General features: G+C 35.4%; 1 protein-coding gene across 1 annotated transcript in view; it reads right to left on the minus strand.

Annotated features, from left to right (window-relative positions):
• The window catches only part of PIK3C3 (phosphatidylinositol 3-kinase catalytic subunit type 3), a 158,475-nt gene that overhangs the window by 47,306 nt on the left and 92,630 nt on the right, over positions 1-18,539 (minus strand). The window contains exons 15-20 of the mRNA XM_065932329.1: positions 18,208-18,324; positions 16,427-16,558; positions 13,482-13,610; positions 12,868-12,937; positions 7,549-7,613; positions 4,862-4,946 (exon numbers count right to left, since the gene is read on the minus strand). Coding sequence (XP_065788401.1) covers positions 4,862-4,946; positions 7,549-7,613; positions 12,868-12,937; positions 13,482-13,610; positions 16,427-16,558; positions 18,208-18,324 — 598 coding nt within the window. The remainder of the gene's footprint in view (positions 1-4,861; positions 4,947-7,548; positions 7,614-12,867; positions 12,938-13,481; positions 13,611-16,426; positions 16,559-18,207; positions 18,325-18,539) is intronic.

Consider the following 18,539-nt stretch of genomic DNA (forward strand, 5'->3'; position numbering starts at 1 on the left):
TCCCACATTTACTTTCATGATACAGACTTGACACCTGCATAATCTAGAATAAAATGTCACCATAACTAATCATATTCTTCTTCTTAACGTCTACCAAAAACCTAAAATATTACTTTTTAAAATGAAAGTTATACATGTATCCATATGATAACACCCAACAATCAGATTCTAGTACAATACTGCATTGACTCCTCTTTAAACTATGGCTTTCAACCTCTAACATTACCTGGAATGCTACCAAACTCATTGAAACACAAAAAAATTATTTTGTAATGTAGCAATATATATAGAAAGCAGAAGAGTATTCAAAGTAAGATAAAGAGAAGGTCTGTTATCAAATCAGTTATCAGGATATGAATAAATGTATAATGCTCTTATTAGAAAGAAGATCTAATTTGGCATTAACTGTACAAGTACAACTTAAATAGCTTTTTTTTTAAAAACATTAGAAAAGTCACATTCTCATTAGCTCTTGGGAAAAAAAGGCAACATTATATAAAAAGGAACAATACTATGACATTTAGCACATATAAAATATTGTTCCAATACTTGCATTAAGTGAGCAGGGTTTTCAAATTTTAGTCAATATTTATGGATTATATGTATATTTCAAGTAGAAAAAATTAACATTTCTTAGCTGGGCAAAAATTCATATATTTTCTAATGTATATATATTATATTACACATACTAGGGCTTCCCTGGTGGCTCAGACGATAAAGAATCTGCCTGCAATTTGGGAGACCTTGGTTTGATCCCTGGGTTGGGAAGATGCCTTGGAGGAGGGCATGACAACTCACTTCAGTATTCTTGCCTGGAGAATCCCCATGGACAGAGGAGCCTGGTGAGCTACAGTCCATGGGGTTGCAAAGAGTTGGACACAGCTGAGCGACTAGGCACACAGCATACACAATACTATATGTATAGGTATGCAAAAGATTTTCTGCTACACTTCATAAAGGCTTGAGAAAAAACAAAAAAAGACAGAGAAATTGGAAAACATAAACTAAATGAAAAGGGAGCAATAAATATGAACTAGAACAAGTGAAACAAATTAATAAAAGTAAAAGATCATCATACAGTCCAATTGTTTTTAAACATGGCTGCTCATGAGAAACACATCTGGAGCTTTGGAGAACAGCAATACCTGAGCATTTGCTTTTTTCAAAAACTTCCAAGACAATTCTGTTATGCATCTGGATTGTAAAAAGTGATTACAAGTTTTTTTTATTAAATGGTAGTTTTAGAGATGTAGAATTCTATTTTCTGTTTACCAAATAGAGAATTTCCTTTAGTATTTATTGTAAAACTGGTTTGGTGGTGCTGAATTCTTTGAACTTTTGCTTGTCTGGAAAGTTTTTGATTTCTCCACCAAATCTGAACAACTGGGTAGAATATTCTTGGTTATAGGTTCTTCCCTCTCATCACTTTAAATATATCATGCTATTCCCTTCTAGCTTGTCGAGTTTCTGTTGAGAAATCAGTTGATAACCTTATGGGAGTTCCCCTGTATGTTACTGGTTGCTTTTCCCTTGTTGCTTTTAATGTTTTATCTTCGTCTTTAATTTTCATCATTTTGATTACTATGTGTTTGAGTGTGTTCCTCCTTGGGTTTATTTGATCCATTAGTTTGACTTAGTATAAACAGAATGCTAGATTTCTAATTTATATTTACTCAAAACTGGTAATAGTTCCATGTATTCTGGCATCTAGTATTACTGCTAAAAATCTAGAAAATTTATTATTTTAGTGATGAAGAAAAATTTTGAAAGAGGCTTGAAACTTCTAATCCAATTTTGAGAATATAAAGAAATACTATGTTGTAAAAAAAAAAAAAAGGAAGTTAACAAGTGATACAGCATTATTAACTAAAGTACAGATTTTGTTCAAATTTCACAAAATTTTATGCTAGTATTATTTGTTTTCATATCTTATTCAAGATTCCACATTGTATTTAATTGCATTGAGCAGCTTCAGTCACGTGCAACAAATTCTGGTAAATTCTCTTCATTTTCATTCTAGTACAAATATTTTCTAATTTTCCTTATTATAGCTTCTTAGATATACCCATCATTAAAAAGTGGACATTTAATTTCCAAATACATGGGATTTTTTAAAAAGTATCTTTAACGTGAATTTCTCATTTTGATACTAATTTCTTATTTAAATGTTTTCTTCTCTGCAATCATCCTCTGTTTTTTTCAAGACTAACTAACTTTATTGGCTTTCAATGACTCAAAGATCTCTCTTGGTAAATGTCACACTGCACTTGAAAATATGTGGGTTATTTTCAAATATCTTGTGATACTGATTTCTAACATAATTCCACAGTGATAAACAAACAGCCTTTGTATGATTCCAATACCTTTAGACCAAGAAATTTTTGCACTTTTGCCTTATGTCCCTGGATATGTTCCAGTGTCTCCTAGTTTATAGTCTATGGGAACTTGAAAAGAATTTGTATCCTACTGTTGTGTGAAAATTTTATGACTTAATTATGTTGAAGTGGTTCACAATGCTTTTCAGGTCTACTATATCCTTCTATGTCTGTGTATATTCACTCTGTTAATTTCTGAGAATTTGATACTGAAACCAACTAAAAACATTAATTTATTTACTTAAAAATAATTATAATATATAGTGGAACTATATGTAACCTTGTTCTGTATTTTCCAACTTGCCTGTAAATATGTTATCATACTTTTATAATTTAAAAAAATAAAAATTAAAAGAAGTTAACATTTCTTTATTAAATATATATGATACAAAAAAGTTACAGTAACTACATGAAAGTTAAGTAAAAAGACAGAAGGTAATTGACTGATGGCATGCAAAATACCTCAAGTAATAAAGTAATGAAAACTAGGTGTGGCTAATTAAAGATTCTTTTACATGCTTTTCCTTCCAAGTAGGAACTATCCTTTTCCCTTGAATCCAGGCAGGTTGTGTGACTCATCTGACCAACAGAATATGACAGAAGTGACAAACTACCAGCTTCCCAATCCAGGCCTTCAGAAACCAAAAGTTTCTTTTCCTGTCTCTTAGAATGCCTCTTAAACCCAGCTCTGAGAAACACAAGCCACGGGGAAGCCTGTACAAGTGACCTGACTAATAAGCTTGGCTGAAAAACAGCATAAGCTGCCAGCCATGTGAGTGACCTATCAAGCCTTTAGAAGATATATAAATTTTTCAGAACTTAGAGAACACAGAATGAATGGAGAAAAAAACGGCTGGAAGAGAAAGGGGAAAAAATAAAGAAGTAAAGCAGGGAGGGAAGGAGAGGAGAGAGAAACATAGAGTAAGGAAAGGGGAATATTCTCTTCTAGATGTTTCAATCAATTAAAAAAAATTTTTTTTAAATCAAAATACACTGTATGTGATCATTTTTATGGTTGAACACATTTTCAAGGGTAAACACAGTTACCTATAAAATGCTATGCTTCTTAGTTTAAAATAAGAATTAAAAGCATAAAGAATTTGAATATATATATATATATATACCATTTTATTTCAGCGTTTTAAAAGTTCCTAAGAATATTACATTTTCATTATACTTCTCAGTCAAAAATGTACCAAATATAAGTTTAGGAATAAATCATGCAGTACAAAATAATTTGGACTACAACTTCATAGAAGCATTGTGAAAAATAAAAAATAGTCATGTATAAGAGAGCAACTTATAAGCCATTAAGTGATGCAAAAGTATAAATATTTATTGTATATCTAGAAAATCCTCTACTTGCTACCCTCAGCTTTGATTGCTTAAGTAAGTATAAATATGGATGTAAACATTAATATTTATGTAAAGCAGGAATAACATGATATATGCCATATACTATTCAGGGCTCAACTCTAGTGTCAATTCCTTTATTAACCCTCCCTTAAACAATCTAGCCACTAAAAAAAAAAAAAAAACCCTTAAGAAAATAAAAAATATAGTCTTCATGAGAGTAGGCATAAGTGGTTGAAACATTTGAATTAATCTCTTCAGCTTGCCACTACTGACATTTCCAGGAAGTGACCATAAGTACTAATCTAAAATACCATGAGCGGTAACTCTTAACATAGTACTGTAATCTTAGGTCTAGAGATTTATCAAAAACATGATTATTCCTGACAGACTTTTCCCAATCTACTTAATTGCTTGGACAAAGAAGCCTAGCAGGCTACAGTCCATGGGTTTGCAGGAGTCGGACATGACTTAGTGACTAAACCACCACCACCCCTTAATCGCTTACTCAAACTCTAGGAAAATCAAGGGAAAAATTACAGCTTCCAGGAAGAGATAACTTATAGTTACAAAACAGTTAAGTGATTGCAAAGATATATCTATAAAAGACTAAGCAGAATTTCCCCGCATTCCTACCATTATGTCAAAACATTAATGACTTCTTTTATCACATTTTCTATCTCTTAATCTTCTTCAGGGCATTTAAAAGTGCTGTGGCTTGAAAAGTATTGTCTCCTCAAAATGAAAATGCCTCTAACGCCTACGGTAGGAGGTGGGACCTCTTGGAGGTACTTAGCCCTGAAGTATAGGATCAGTACCTTATAAAAGACCCCACAGAGCTGCCTAGCAGTTCCCAGCAGGTGCAGATACAATAACAGGTCTTCAACCCAAAGAACGCCCTCACCTGACCAAGCTGGCACCTTATCTCAGACTTCCAGACTCCAGAACTATGAGAAATAAATTTCTATTGTTTATAAGGCACCCAGTATCTGGTATTTTGTTATTGCTGCCAAAATGGACAAATCTAAGCCAAAATCTTAACATGTTCTAAATGTGTATGAATATGGTGACAAGATAGCTTGCTTTTCTTTATTCCTACATATCAATGAAAAGCAGTAAACTGAAAAACTCACCACAGCTTTTAACGTAAGTGTCCATAACTTCAGCACTGATTCCATTTGGCCCATTCTCACTTGGTGCATATTTTCTAAAAAAGTTCTGAAAAGATGTTTACATGTTTACAAATTCAATCCTTTAAACAAATTAGGCATTTCAAAATTGCAAATAATGACAAACAGGTGTCTGGTATAAAACTTTATAAAATGCAGAATTGGGGAAGCATATTCCTCAGGAATCAGTCATATTACTATGCTTATAGTCTGAGCCTAAGAAATAAATAAATAAATAAAAGTGTGCTACTTCTATACCACAGGGGAAAACATTAAATAAATTTACTGCTATATCTCATACTTAATGTACCAGTTTGTTTCATATTTCTCCTGAAAGTAAACATGAGGGGCTTTCTGTGAATCATACATTCTCCTAAAAGTGAATGTGAATTTTTAAAATGAACTTTAAAGCATAGCCACTGAAATACTGCTACCATTAACAAGCTCAATAAAATTACATTCCAATATTCAAAACAGTTATAACGAAATACTAAGAATTTTCAAATTAAGAGAAAATTGACAGAAGATAAACATGAGATACAGTCTGAACCAAAGAATTGCAAGGGCACAATAAATACACTAGAGTGTCCAAACAGTCTGGAAACACTGGGGAAAATTATATACTTTCTTTTCCCCAGCTTATCAACTAACCTATTCTTTTACATCTAGATGTTAAAGAAAAATAGACACAGTATAGTATCTGCAAATATAACTATCACACTATTAAAAAATACATTTATCCTATGTTTTAAGCTTTTTGAACATTCTGTAAGTGAAAAAGAATGTATATCTAGAAAATATAAAGAACTTCTATAAACCAATAAGAAAAAAACAAAAAAATCCAAGAGAAAAATGGGCAAAATATATGAACAAGCACTTCACAGAAGAAATAAATGGCCTATACACATATTTCACTCAATGTTTTTGGTGATCAGGGAAATGCAAACTAAATAATAATAGATACCAAAATTTAGAAGCTCGACAATACCAAAACTAAGCAAAGATGAGTAGCAAAGAAAAACAGCTGTTTTAAAAAATAATTATTTTGGTAACTATCTACTAAAGCTGAAGATGAGATGAGCTACAACTTGGCAAAATTATTTACACAGATCACACATGGAACTACGAATCAGGACACAAACTGTCATTGTCTTTATTTTACAAAATCATAATTGCACAGAACAACATAATAATTGACAACTTTATTAGACAATTACTTCAGTTAGAACCTGTGTTAAAGCTCTGTATACATTTCACATCATCTTCAGAAGAATTCTATTGCGAAGTACTCTTATTAGCCCAATTTTACAGATACAAAAACTGAGACTTAAAGGGTATGTTAGGAGGTCCCCAAGACCCCTGACACATTTGATCTGTTAGATGGGGTCACAAACTCAACTTACAGCTATACCACTAGTAAGGTGTATTACAGCAGAAGTAAATGCAACAGGATCAACATGGAGAAGACACACCGGCAAAGCCTGTGAATTACATGTGAATCCTCCTTGTTCTCTTCTGTGAAGGGATACACTGAGCTTATTTCCTGGGGTCTGCCATACAGGCACCCTCTACAGCCTGTTTAGTCCAACTACCAAAATTCTAGAAGGAAGGCAGGTTCTTTCCTATAAATCATATTATTTGTACAAAGAGACGAGGTATGTGAACCACCCTTATGAGTTCCTACTGAAAGCCAGATACCAGCGAAAGGTTAACCTGTTACTCAAAGGTTATGCAAAATACAGATAGAAAGCCGCAGAGCCAAACTTCAAACTCTGGCAGTTTGATGTTTTGTGTCTAAACTTTTAAGTAACTGAGCACGATTGCACCTTGAACCAAACAACAGAATCAACCTCTTGTTTTGTTAAGAAATCAGAGTAAAGTCTTTCTGAAAGTTTAAACTCCACAATGAATTACTGGGACACTCTAAACTGAGAAACACAAAAACATACTATAGTAAATATCCTTTATCAAGCCCTTCACTGTATGATTTTTCATCTCAGGCATATCATTTTTTTCTGTACGAATTACATACCTTTTTCATGGAAAAAAAGAAAAATTACATTCAAAAGATAACAAAATTAACTATTAACATGCAGTAAAAATTTTGCAATAAATATTAATTCACTATTTTAAAATATAAAAACAATTCCAAAGCTATATATGGCTTAGTACAACTTGCCTTTTCTTATCTTAAAGGACAGTGATGATTTGGGAGTGGGGTGGGGAAAAGTCTTAAAAAACATAATTATGTAAAACATGTATGACAAGAATATCACTGTAGCCTTGTTCTGAATAACAACGAAAACTGGAAATAATCAGAACGTTCACTGATGGCTACATATATCATAATATTTCCATACTTTGCAATATAATGTAACCATAAACATCAGAAAATTTAAATTCTGTTTGCCGATTAATTCCTGATCTCCTATTATGTGCCAGGCAAGTTTTAAGGAACTGAACATCTACCTTGGAAACATTTCCAACTGTTAGCATTGTCTACTTCTCTGGAAAAAAAAAAAAAACTTGAGGGAAGAAAAGTGAGAAAAAGAGAGTTTCATTTCTAACTCTATGTACTTTTTATAGAGACTGAAACTTTTCTAACAAGAAATATTCATGAAATTCATAAATCATTAAAATAGATACTGTACCTGAATGCTTCCTTCTGTATCAAGAACTTCAGCAACAGGAACTGACTGGATAAACTGCATGAACCCTACACAGAAACAGATACATTGTATTAAGCACAGCTTTTGGTTAAGCCATTGAAAGGACTTGCTGAAGCTGAAGCTCAAACACTTTGGCCACCTGATGTGAAGAGCCCACTCAGTTGGAAAAGACCTTGATGCTGGGAAACACTGAAGGCAGGAGAATGAGGCAGCAGAGGATGATATGGTTAGATAGCATCACTGACTCAATAGACATGAATTTGAGCAAACTCTGAGATAGTGGAGAACAAAGGAGCCTGGTGTGCCGCAGTCTATGGGATCGCAGAGTCAAACATGACTGAGTGACAAAACAACAATATTGGTTAAGCAATAAAGATTCTGTTAAGAACAGTCTTCATTTGCAAATGTATACAATACAAACTTAATAGCTTAAAGAGGTCTACATTGTATTTAGTACATATTGGCATTTAAATCATAGGAACTACACTGAAACATTTTAAAAATTAAGCTGAAAATCTGTTTATTTCTCTAGGCCAATTTCTATTATTATATACAGGAACACAAAGTAATAAGGTTCAGTTCAGCTGTCACTCAGTCGTGTCCAACTCTTTGCAACCCCATGGACTGCAGCACACCAGGCTTCCCTGTCCCTCACCAACTCCCAGAGCTTGCTTAAACTCATGTTCATTGAGTCGGTGATGACATCTTGTCCTCTGTCATCCCCTTCTCCTCCTGCCTTCAATCTTTTCCAGCATCAGGGTCTTTTCCAATGAGTCAGTTCTTTGCAACAGGTGGTCAAAGTACTGATGTTTCAGCTTTAGCATCAGTCCTTCCAGTGAATATTCAGGACTGCTTTCCTTTAGGATTGACTGGTTTGATATCCTTGCAGTCCAAGGGATGCTGAGGAGTCTTCTCCAACACCACATTTCAAAAGCATCAATTCTTTGGTGCTTAGCTTTCTTTATACTCCAACTCTCACATACATAAAAGACTACTGGAAAAACCATAGCTTTGACTAGATGGACCTCTGTTGGCAAAGTAACATCTGCTTTTTAATATGCTGTCTAGGTTGGTCATAGTTTTTCTGCCAAGAAGCAAGCATCTTTTAATTTCATGGCTGCATTCACCATCTGCAGTGATTTTGGAGCCCCCAAAAATAAAGTGAGCCACTGTTTCCATTGTTTCCCCATCTATTTGCCATGAAATGATGGGACTGGATCCCATGATCTTCGTTTGTTGAATGTAAACCAGATTTTTCATTCTCCTCTTTCACTTCAATCAAGAGGCTCTTTAGTTCCTCTTCACTTTCTGCCATAAGGGTGGTGTCATCTGCACATTTGAGGTTATTGATATTTCTCCCTGAAATCTTGATTGCAGCTTGTGCTTCATCCAGCCCAGCGTTTCTCATGATGTACTGTGCATGTAAGTTAAGTAAACAGGATGACAAAATACAGCCTTGACACACTCCTTTCCCAATTTGGAACCAGTCCATTGTTCCATGTCTGGTTCTAACTGATGCTTCTTGACCTGTATACAGATTTCTCAAGAGGAAGGTAAGGGGGTCTCATATTCCCATCTCTTTAAGAAATTTCCAGTTTGTTGTGATCCACACTGTCAAAGGTTCTGGCGTAGTCAATAAAGCAGAAATAGATTTTTTTCTGGAACTCTCTTGCCTTTTCTACGATCCAATGGATTTTGGCAATTTGATCCCTGATTCCTCTGCCTTTTTTAAAACCAGCCTGAAAATCAGGAAGTTCTCAGGTCATGTACTGTTGAAGCCTCACTTGGAGAATTTTGAGCATTACTTTGCTATCATGTGAGATGAGTGCAATATTTTGTGGTAGTTTGAACATTCTTTGGCATTGCCTTTCTTTGGGATTGGAATGAAAACTGACCTTTTCCAGTACTGTGACCACTGCTGAGTTTTCCAAATTTGCTGCCATATTGAGTGTAACACTTTCACAGCATCATCTTTTAGGATTTGAAATAGTTCAACTAGAATTCTACCACCTCTAATAGCTTTGTTTGTAGTGATGCTTCCTAAGGCCCACTTGACTTCACATTCCAGGATGTCTGGCTCTAGGTGAGTAATTACACCAACGTGGTTATCTGAGTCATTAAGATCTTTTTTGTGTAGTTCTTCTGTGTATTCTTGCCACCTCTTGTTAATATCTTCTGCTTCTGTAAGGTCCATACCATTTCTGTCATTTATTGTGCCCATCTTTGCATGAAATGTTCCCTTGGTATCTCTAATTTTCCTGAAGAGATCTCTAGTCCTTCCCATTCTATTGTTTTCCTCTATTTCTTTGCATTGATCACAGAGGAAGGCTTTCTTATCTCCCCTTGCTATTCTTTGGAACTCTGCATTCAGATGGGTATATCTTTCCTTTCTCCTTTGCCTTTTACTGCTCTTCTTTTCTCAGCTATTGGTAAGGCCTCCTCAGACAACCATTTTGTCTTTGTTTTTCTTGGGTGTGGTCTTGATCACTGCTTCCTGTACAATGTCACAAACCTGTGTCCATAGTTCTTCAGGCACTCTATTTATCAGACCAGTAACAGGGTAAGGCTTCTTAAATTTGGCATAAAAATTTCTTTCTGAAATTTTATAACAGGTCAATTAAAATTCTAAATGTAAAATCACTTTAAGAAAACTGAAATTGTGGCATTTCAGAATATCAATCACCTAACTTGAAAATCATAGGATATTCATTGACTTTCTTTGTGTAATACTCTATTTGCTGCCATTCCCTGGAAATGATATGAGGGGGAAGTATAAATCCCCTACCTCAACTACCAAAAAGAAGGAGAGAAGGATAGTATACAGGAGAATAAGGAGAAAAAGTAAGTCTGGTAAGTCCAGGGACAACAAAAGAAGTATAAAACTACAAATCTGTGAAAAAAAAATCAAAGTTGAATGATGGAAGTATTTCAGAATCATAAACAACTATGATCAGGTTTTGGTAAGCCTTACATTATAATTGGACTTCCCTTGTGACTCAGTGGTAAAGAATCTGTCTGCCAATACAAGAGACACAAATTCAATCCCTGGGCCAGGAAGATCCTCTGGAGAAGAAAATGGCAACCTTCTGCAGTAGTCTTATCTGGGAAATCCCATGGACAGAGGAGCCGGCAGGCTACAGTCCGTGGGGTTGCTAAGAGTCGGACATGACTAAGCAATTAAACAATGACACATTATAATTATTTGCATGCAAATTAGGAGACTGTGCATTACTTTAGAGTAAGAAACATCTCATCTATTCCCATATGGTAAATACTGAACAGTCTGCATCAATGTACTTAACATATATTTGTAGTTTTTCTACTAGGTAGCAAGAATTTCGCAGGTAAGCAAAGATAGAGCTTTGACCTGCTTTCAAAGATCTCACAAGTTTGCAAGTTTTATTGGCATAAAACTATGAATGAAAGGACACTATGAAAAGGAATAGTAAAGGGAGACCTATATTACAATAGGGATAAGAGGATCTCTGACATCTGAACTGTGTTTTGAAGGATAATAAAGATGCATAAATAAAGCAGAAAGGATATTAAAGATAACAATAATATAAGGCTAAAAAAAAGAGCATGGTACATTTGCGAAAATGGAAGGTGGCTGGTGTGGCTAAAGTCTAAGAAGCAAGGAGAGTGGAAAAAAGAGGTGTTACAGAGAGGTGTGGAGGTATGCTATACCACACAAGAACTTGTAAACTAAGCTAAGGCTTTTGTCTTATTTGGACAAAGTGCCGAAGAATTGACAAATAAGGAGCAAATGAAAACTAAGTAAATCAATTTATGTAGGATTGTAATAGAACATATAAGGAATTAAACCACCAGAAAGATTTGGGAGTAACACGGAGAAGGGCAGAAAGCCTAAAATAAAACAGGTACTTGTTTCTCCAAGGTACCTAACCTAAGGTTAAGAAGCTCTAAGAGTAAAAAGATTATAAAATTTACAATACACATTAGGCAAGCATCTGAGGGAATCTTCTGTCAACTTCCAGACGTTACTCAATCTCATAAAGACTTAGACATATATATTAGAAAAAAAAAAAATCAATGAATAAAAGCAACATCATCTGATGAGTGGTTTGCATAAGCAGGGCATAATAGAAAGCCTCTCTAGGTTTTAGTAACTCTCAATAATGATTATATGCAGAGTACATCATGTGAAATGCCAAGCTGGATGACTCACAAGCTGGAATCAAGATTGCCAGAAGAAAGATCAACAGCCTCAGATATGCAGATGATACAACTGTAAAGGCAGAAAGTGAGGAGGAACTAAAAAGCCTCTTGATTAGGGTTAAAGAGAGTGAAAAAAGTGGCTTGAAATTCAACACTCAAATAACTAAGATCATGGCATCCGGTCCTATCACATCATGGTAAACAAAAGGGGAAAAAGTTGAAGCAGTGACAGTTTTTATTTTCTTGGGCTCCAAAATCACTGCAGATGGTGACTGCACCCATAAAATTAAAAGTTGTTTGCTGCTTGGAAGGAAATTTATGACAAATCTTGACAGCGTAATAAAAAGTAGAGACATCAAAGACAAAGGTCTATATACACAAAACTATGGTTTTTCCAGTAGTCATGTACGGATGTGAGCTGGACCACAAAGAACACTGAGTGTCAAAGAATTGATGCTTTCGAATTGTGGTGTTGGAGAAGATTCTTGAGAATCCCTTGGGCTGTAGAGAGATGAAACCAGCCAATCTTAACGGAAATCAACCCTGAATATTCATTGGGAGGACTGATGCTGCAGCTCCAATACTTTGGCTACTTCATGTGAAGAGCCAGCTCACTGGAAAAGACACTGATGTTAGGAAAAGATTGAAAGCAAAAGGAGAAGGGTGCAGCAGAGGATGAGATGGTTGGACAGCATCACAGACTCAACAGACACAAATCTGAGCCAACTCCAGGACATGGTGGAGGACTGTGGAGCCTGGTATGTTGCAGTGAATGAGGTTGCAAAGAGTTGAACATGACTCAGCAACTGAACAGTAACAAAAACAATAATGATTCCAGATACAGATCGCCACGGAAGAAAACTACTGTGGTTTGGAAATAGTTTTGAATCCAAAGAAATATATCATAAAGGTTCTCATTTTTCTCCTAAATACACTGTTTAATGATTTCAAGAGGTATAAAAAGAAAGGAAGGGAGGGAAGGTAGACAGGTAGCCAAGAAGGCCAACTGGCCTTCAGTGTTACAAATGAATTCAATCCCTAACATTCTTAACAAGTTCCAATTTAAAAAGGAAAAATATACTCACTGGACACTGAGATAATTATGCTAAAAAATAAACTTACCATGCTTTGTACTAGTTGCTAATACTTTGTAGGGCGTCAACTTCAAATCCAGGTTTTCTTTTCGTAGCAGCTTGATATCAAAAGTCATATTAAACAAATGAAAACAATGTTATGAAATAGTTTTGCAGTAAGTATTATAGCAGTTTAATACATCTCTTTATCTTTTTCTAAATCACTGTCAGTTTTCAGTGATAGAGGGTTCTTAAGGATTTATGCAGGTCTTACTGGTCATGAAGTATTTTAGAACTTCAAATAAGGAAATGAAGACAAATATGTTTCTTTAAAATCCATGGACAGAAACAGGATTTAAAAAAGAAGATTTAATTGACTAAGAGGAAGAAAATTACTAAATCCAACACTGAAAGAACTGTGAAAATGTTTTTATAAAAAGGAACACATGCAGTTTCATTTTATACTCATCTTAAGAGCCATCTGCAGTAATACAATAACAACTACATTTGTTCAAGATCAAGATTGTTCAGCTCTCCAGGATTGTACCTGAATATTATATAATTCTGGGTACATATAATTCTGTATCCATGCACACCATATTGACTAAACCATTGATTTGTGAAATGAAAACATATTCCCTACCAACATAAGGTTATGCTCACCTTGTCCATGAGTGAAATGATTTGGAGAATAAGTTGATCTTGGCGTAAATCATCCCCATGCTTAAATATAACTGGATATTTACCTCCGTCTTCAGTCTTAAAGAATAACTGTGCAGGCATAAGAGCACTCTGGAAATAAAAATATTATTTTCAAATTATATAAGATGGAAATGTGGAGAAACTTGTAATAATCTAAAGAAAAGAAATGAATCTGACAAAGAAAATAATAACATTAATTTCTAAAGACCATGAGAAATAATAGCATAAAAAGTATCAGACAGAGGGATGAACAGATGTGTGAAAAAAAAAGTACAGTAGAATGTTACTAACAGAATAGAAGTAGTGAGTATATAGTTGTTTACTGTGAAAGCCTTTCAACTTTGCTGTATGTTTGAAAACTTCACTGTAAAATGTGAGGGGAAAGGCATCAAAAATCCTTCAAAGAACATAAGTTTAGAAACTACAACCTCTAGTGAATTAAAACTTCAAATATTTGTAGTATCCTTTGATCACCTCAGGGTAAATATATTTTATCCCTGTACCCTACTCACAAACGCTCAAGAAAACAACTGGAAGCAAAATTCCTACAGATAAATGATAAGCAAGATGTTCTTTATTGTAACTTCCCTATTCCGATTTGGATCTGATTTTGAAATTTAGAGTACTTCTGAAATCTAGTGTAAACATATGACAATCTAATAACTAGGCACTAATCCCAGTGCCTTAAGGGGCTCACTCCCCACGGAGATCTAACTTTTCTTCTTAAGCTAGGGTCTAGCAAAATATTGTTTAAAAATACTGAAAACTAAGTCCATAACCTTTTCAGCTCTAAGGAGTTCATAGAAGGGCAACAAGAATTCACGGATTCTGCTACAACTCTGTGTAGACATTTCAGGGTATGTACAAGCATTTATTTTTTGGGCTCCAAAATCACTGCAGATGGTGATTCCAGCCACGAAATTAAAAGACACTTATTCCTTGGAAGGAAAGTTACGACCAACCTAGACAGCATATTAAAAAGCAGAGACATTACTTTGCCAACAAAGGTCCGTCTAGTCAAGGCTATGGTTTTTCCAGTGGCCATGTTTGGATGGGATATTTGGACTGTGAAGAAAGCTGAGTGCCGAAGAATTGATGCTTCTGAACTGTGGTGTTGGAGAAGACCCTTGAGAGTCCCTTGGACTGCAAGGAGAGCCAACCAGTCCATCCTGAAGGAGATAAGTCCTGGGTGTTCATTGGAAGGACTGATGTTGAAGCTGAAAACTCCAATACTTTGGCCACCTCATGCAAAGAGCTGACTCATTGGAAAAGATCCCGATGCTCGGAGGGGCTGGGGGCAGGAGGAGAAAGGGATGACAGGGATGAGATGGCTGGATGGTGTCACTGACTCAATGGACATGAGTTTGAGTAAACTCTGGGAGTTGGTGATGGACAGGGAGGCCTGGTGTGCTGCGATTCATGGGGTCGCAAAGAGTCGTACATGACTGAGCGATGGAACTGACTGAACTGAACAAGCATTATGGGTAACTTTCTAAAACATCCAATCCATCACTTTCACTGGACTCTTAAACTCATGACCTCCAAATGGTTAAGAATTATAGTCCTAGAGTTATGCAGTAAATGCCCTAGAACCATTAGTCCTAAACTCCAATTCAGCATTTTCAAGAATGTCCACTTATTTAATAAAGGCTAGAAGAAAAAATTCAGAATTGAACATTAGGATTAAAATGATATCACATGTTATCTTACTGACCATCTATACTTTGTATATATGACATAATTATAAAACTATTTAAGGAAAAAAATGGATCCAGAATCTACTTAACAATGGTCGCAGGTTCTCATACCACACTCTTACAACTCCAGCTCTATGTCTTAAATATTCCTTTTCATCCTGTTTGCTAAAAATGATAAAACGCTGTTCTTGGTTAGTCCTAAGGGAATGAGAGTATTACAAGCAGATGTTATTTGGGAGTTCTAACATGAACTAAGAAATACTTGCATTCGCTCTCCTATAACCAGCATTTTTTAAATTGCAGGTTTATAACTCAATGAGTCTTAAAACCAACTAAACAAGTTGCAAACAACATTTAAAAAGTGACATAATAGAATAATTTTTAGAAGAATAGACACTATCAGTCCATAACATGCAGTAAGGTTAAAGTACTGTTTTTTGAAACATATTGTAGTTGTGCATGCTGAGCTGTCATAGGCTGCCTTTCAAAACACACCCTTAAAAAAAATCTGAACTATTTCTTATTGTAATCATACCCTTTATAAAATATATCCAAAGGAGAGATCTATGAGCCCTTTCTTACCCAGTAGAAAGTAATATTCCAATGCAACTTCCCCCTTTTCCAACCCTAGAATCAGACAACCTACAACATCATGTCTCAATGAAGCTTCACAAGGAATGAACTCAGCCCTTCGGTCTCCTTAGAGAAGGCAGCTGCCTCCAATTCTTTCTAACTATCCAAGTGGTGGCCAGCCAAAAGAAAGCCAGACGCATGCTCTTACGGACTAAAGAGAATAAACCACTTAAAAAGATGAGAAAATATTTAAGTCATAGGAACAGATACCAAATTGAAAAAGTTTATAAAAGGGTAACTGGAATTCTTATCTAACCACAGGAACTTATAAAGTAAAGCTTAAGTTTGCATTTCAATTTTTTTTTTAAGCTTACATGGGAAAAGACAGGTGCGGCTCTGATTAATAAATAGTTCAAAGAATTAAACATTAAAAAATCCAGTGATATAAAAATACTTCATACATTTCACATAAAAATGTCCACAAGTATTACAAAAAGATCTTAAAACAAAATAAAACAAAAAGATCTTAAAACACATTGATAAATAAAAGGCATCTTTTTCCCGAAAGGTAGAGTCTCTGATCCAGCTTTAAAGAATCAGTTCCAGTCATAGATATCAAAGATCCACCATAATTACCTTAAACAATGTAGCTGTTTCTGGAATTATTCCTCTAATTTTCACCTGAGGTTCTAAAGGCAGTGGGATAAGTTCCACATCAGACAAGTTCATCTTTTCATTGTCTCCAAGCAATGCCTGTAGTCTCTCATTCTAGGGGAACAAGTTATAAAGTACTAATTAGATTAAAATGGAAAAGTGGCTTTGAAAGCATATGGTAAGGACATAAAAGACCAAGTCCATTAACTTTAAAATATTTGCAAAGCACCATAAAAAAGTCTATGTGAAATAACATAACATAAAGGAGATAGTATGTGTGAGAGAAATAATCAGTACAGGATTTAACCACTCCTATTTCTACAACAGGCACACTTCATTTAATTGCACTTCACTTTGGTGCGCTTCACAGGTATTGGATTTTTTACAAACTGAAGGCCTATGGCAACCCTGCATCAGGCAAAACTATTGGTGCCAATTTTTCAACAGCACTTGCTCACTTTGCGTCTCTATGTCACATTTTGGTAATTTTTGCAATATTCCAAACTTTCTATTATTATACTTAAGATGATCTGTGATCAGTGATCTTTGATTATTATTGCAATTGATTTGGGACATCATAAACCAAGACCATATAAAACGCAGAACCTAATCAATAAAATGTTACTAGTGTTTTGACTACCCCACTGACCAGCTGTCCTTCTTCTGCTATTCCCTGAGACACAACAATGTTGAAATTAGGCCAACTTACAACCCTACAATGGCCTCTATGTGCCTAAGTGAAAGGAAGAGTCACATGCCTCTCACTTTAAATAAAAAGTTAGAGATAATTAAGCTAGTGAGGAACACATGATGGAAGCCAAGACAGGCCAAAAGCTAGGCCTCTTATGCCAAAAAGACAGCCAAACTGTGAACACAAAGGAAAAATTCTTGAAGGAAATTACAGAACACAGAAATGATAAGAAAGTGAAACAAGCTCATTGCTGATATGGAGACAGTTTTAGTGGTCCGGATAGAAGATCAAACCGGGCACAACATTCCCTTAGGCCAAAGCTTAATCCAGAGCAAGGCCCTAAGTCTCTTCAAGGCTGTGAAGGCTGAAAGAGGTGAGAAAACTGCAGAAGAAAAATCTGAAGCTAGCAGAGGTTGGCTCATGAGGTTTAAGGAAAGAAGTCATCTCCAAAGCATGAAAGTGCAAGATGAAGCAGCAAGTGGATGTAGAAGATGCAGCAAGGTTATCCAGAGAATCTGGCAAAAATAATGAACAAAAGTTGCTACTACACTAAACAACAGATTTTTCACAGCAGATGACACAGCCTTTTATTGCAAGAAGATGCCATCTAGGACTTTCATAGCTCAAAAGGAGAAGTCAGTGCCTGGCTTCAAAGGGCAGACTGATGCTCTGGTTAGGGCCTGAAGTTGAAGCCAACACTTATCTACCATTCCAAAAATCCTAAGGCCCTTAAGAGTTATGCTAAATCAATTGCTTGCTCTTAAATGAAGAACAAAGCCTGCATGGTAACACATCTGTTTACAACATGGTTTCCTGAATATTTTAAGCCCACTGTTGAGATCTACTGGTTACCTAAGAGTTCTGGTGAAGATGTACAGTGAGATTAATGTTGTTAATCTGCCTGCAATGCAGGAGACCCAGGTTTGATCAGGAAGATCTGCTAGAGAAGGAAGTGGCAACCCACTTCATCCTCGGCAGGCTACAATCCATGGGATCATAGAGAGTCAGATATGACTTAGTGACTAAATCACCACCTCTAAGCTAAAAAAGAAAGCAAAGCCAGAAGGTTTACCTTTTTCTTACGATTACCACTTTCACGCTGCACTGCCTTCATTAGGTGCACCAGCCGATCTACAAAAGTCTGTTGTGCAGCCAGCAGAGAACGCATAACTCGGACAGACTTATCACCCTGAAGGAATTCAAAGGAAAGAAAAGTTAATTCTATATAGCATAATGATCAGGGTTTCTTCAATAGCCTGGGTGACCCTTATTTATTATTTAATAATTACAAACTTCAACACAAAGTAATACTGAAAAAAATAATTATCTTGATTCAGAGATAATGAGAAGCCTGCTATCTTAAACACCACCAACTCTTCTACAGTTGAAAATTATTTGAATCGT

The sequence above is a fragment of the Muntiacus reevesi genome, chromosome 4, assembly GCF_963930625.1.
Source record: "Muntiacus reevesi chromosome 4, mMunRee1.1, whole genome shotgun sequence".
Classification (NCBI taxonomy): domain Eukaryota; kingdom Metazoa; phylum Chordata; class Mammalia; order Artiodactyla; family Cervidae; genus Muntiacus; species Muntiacus reevesi.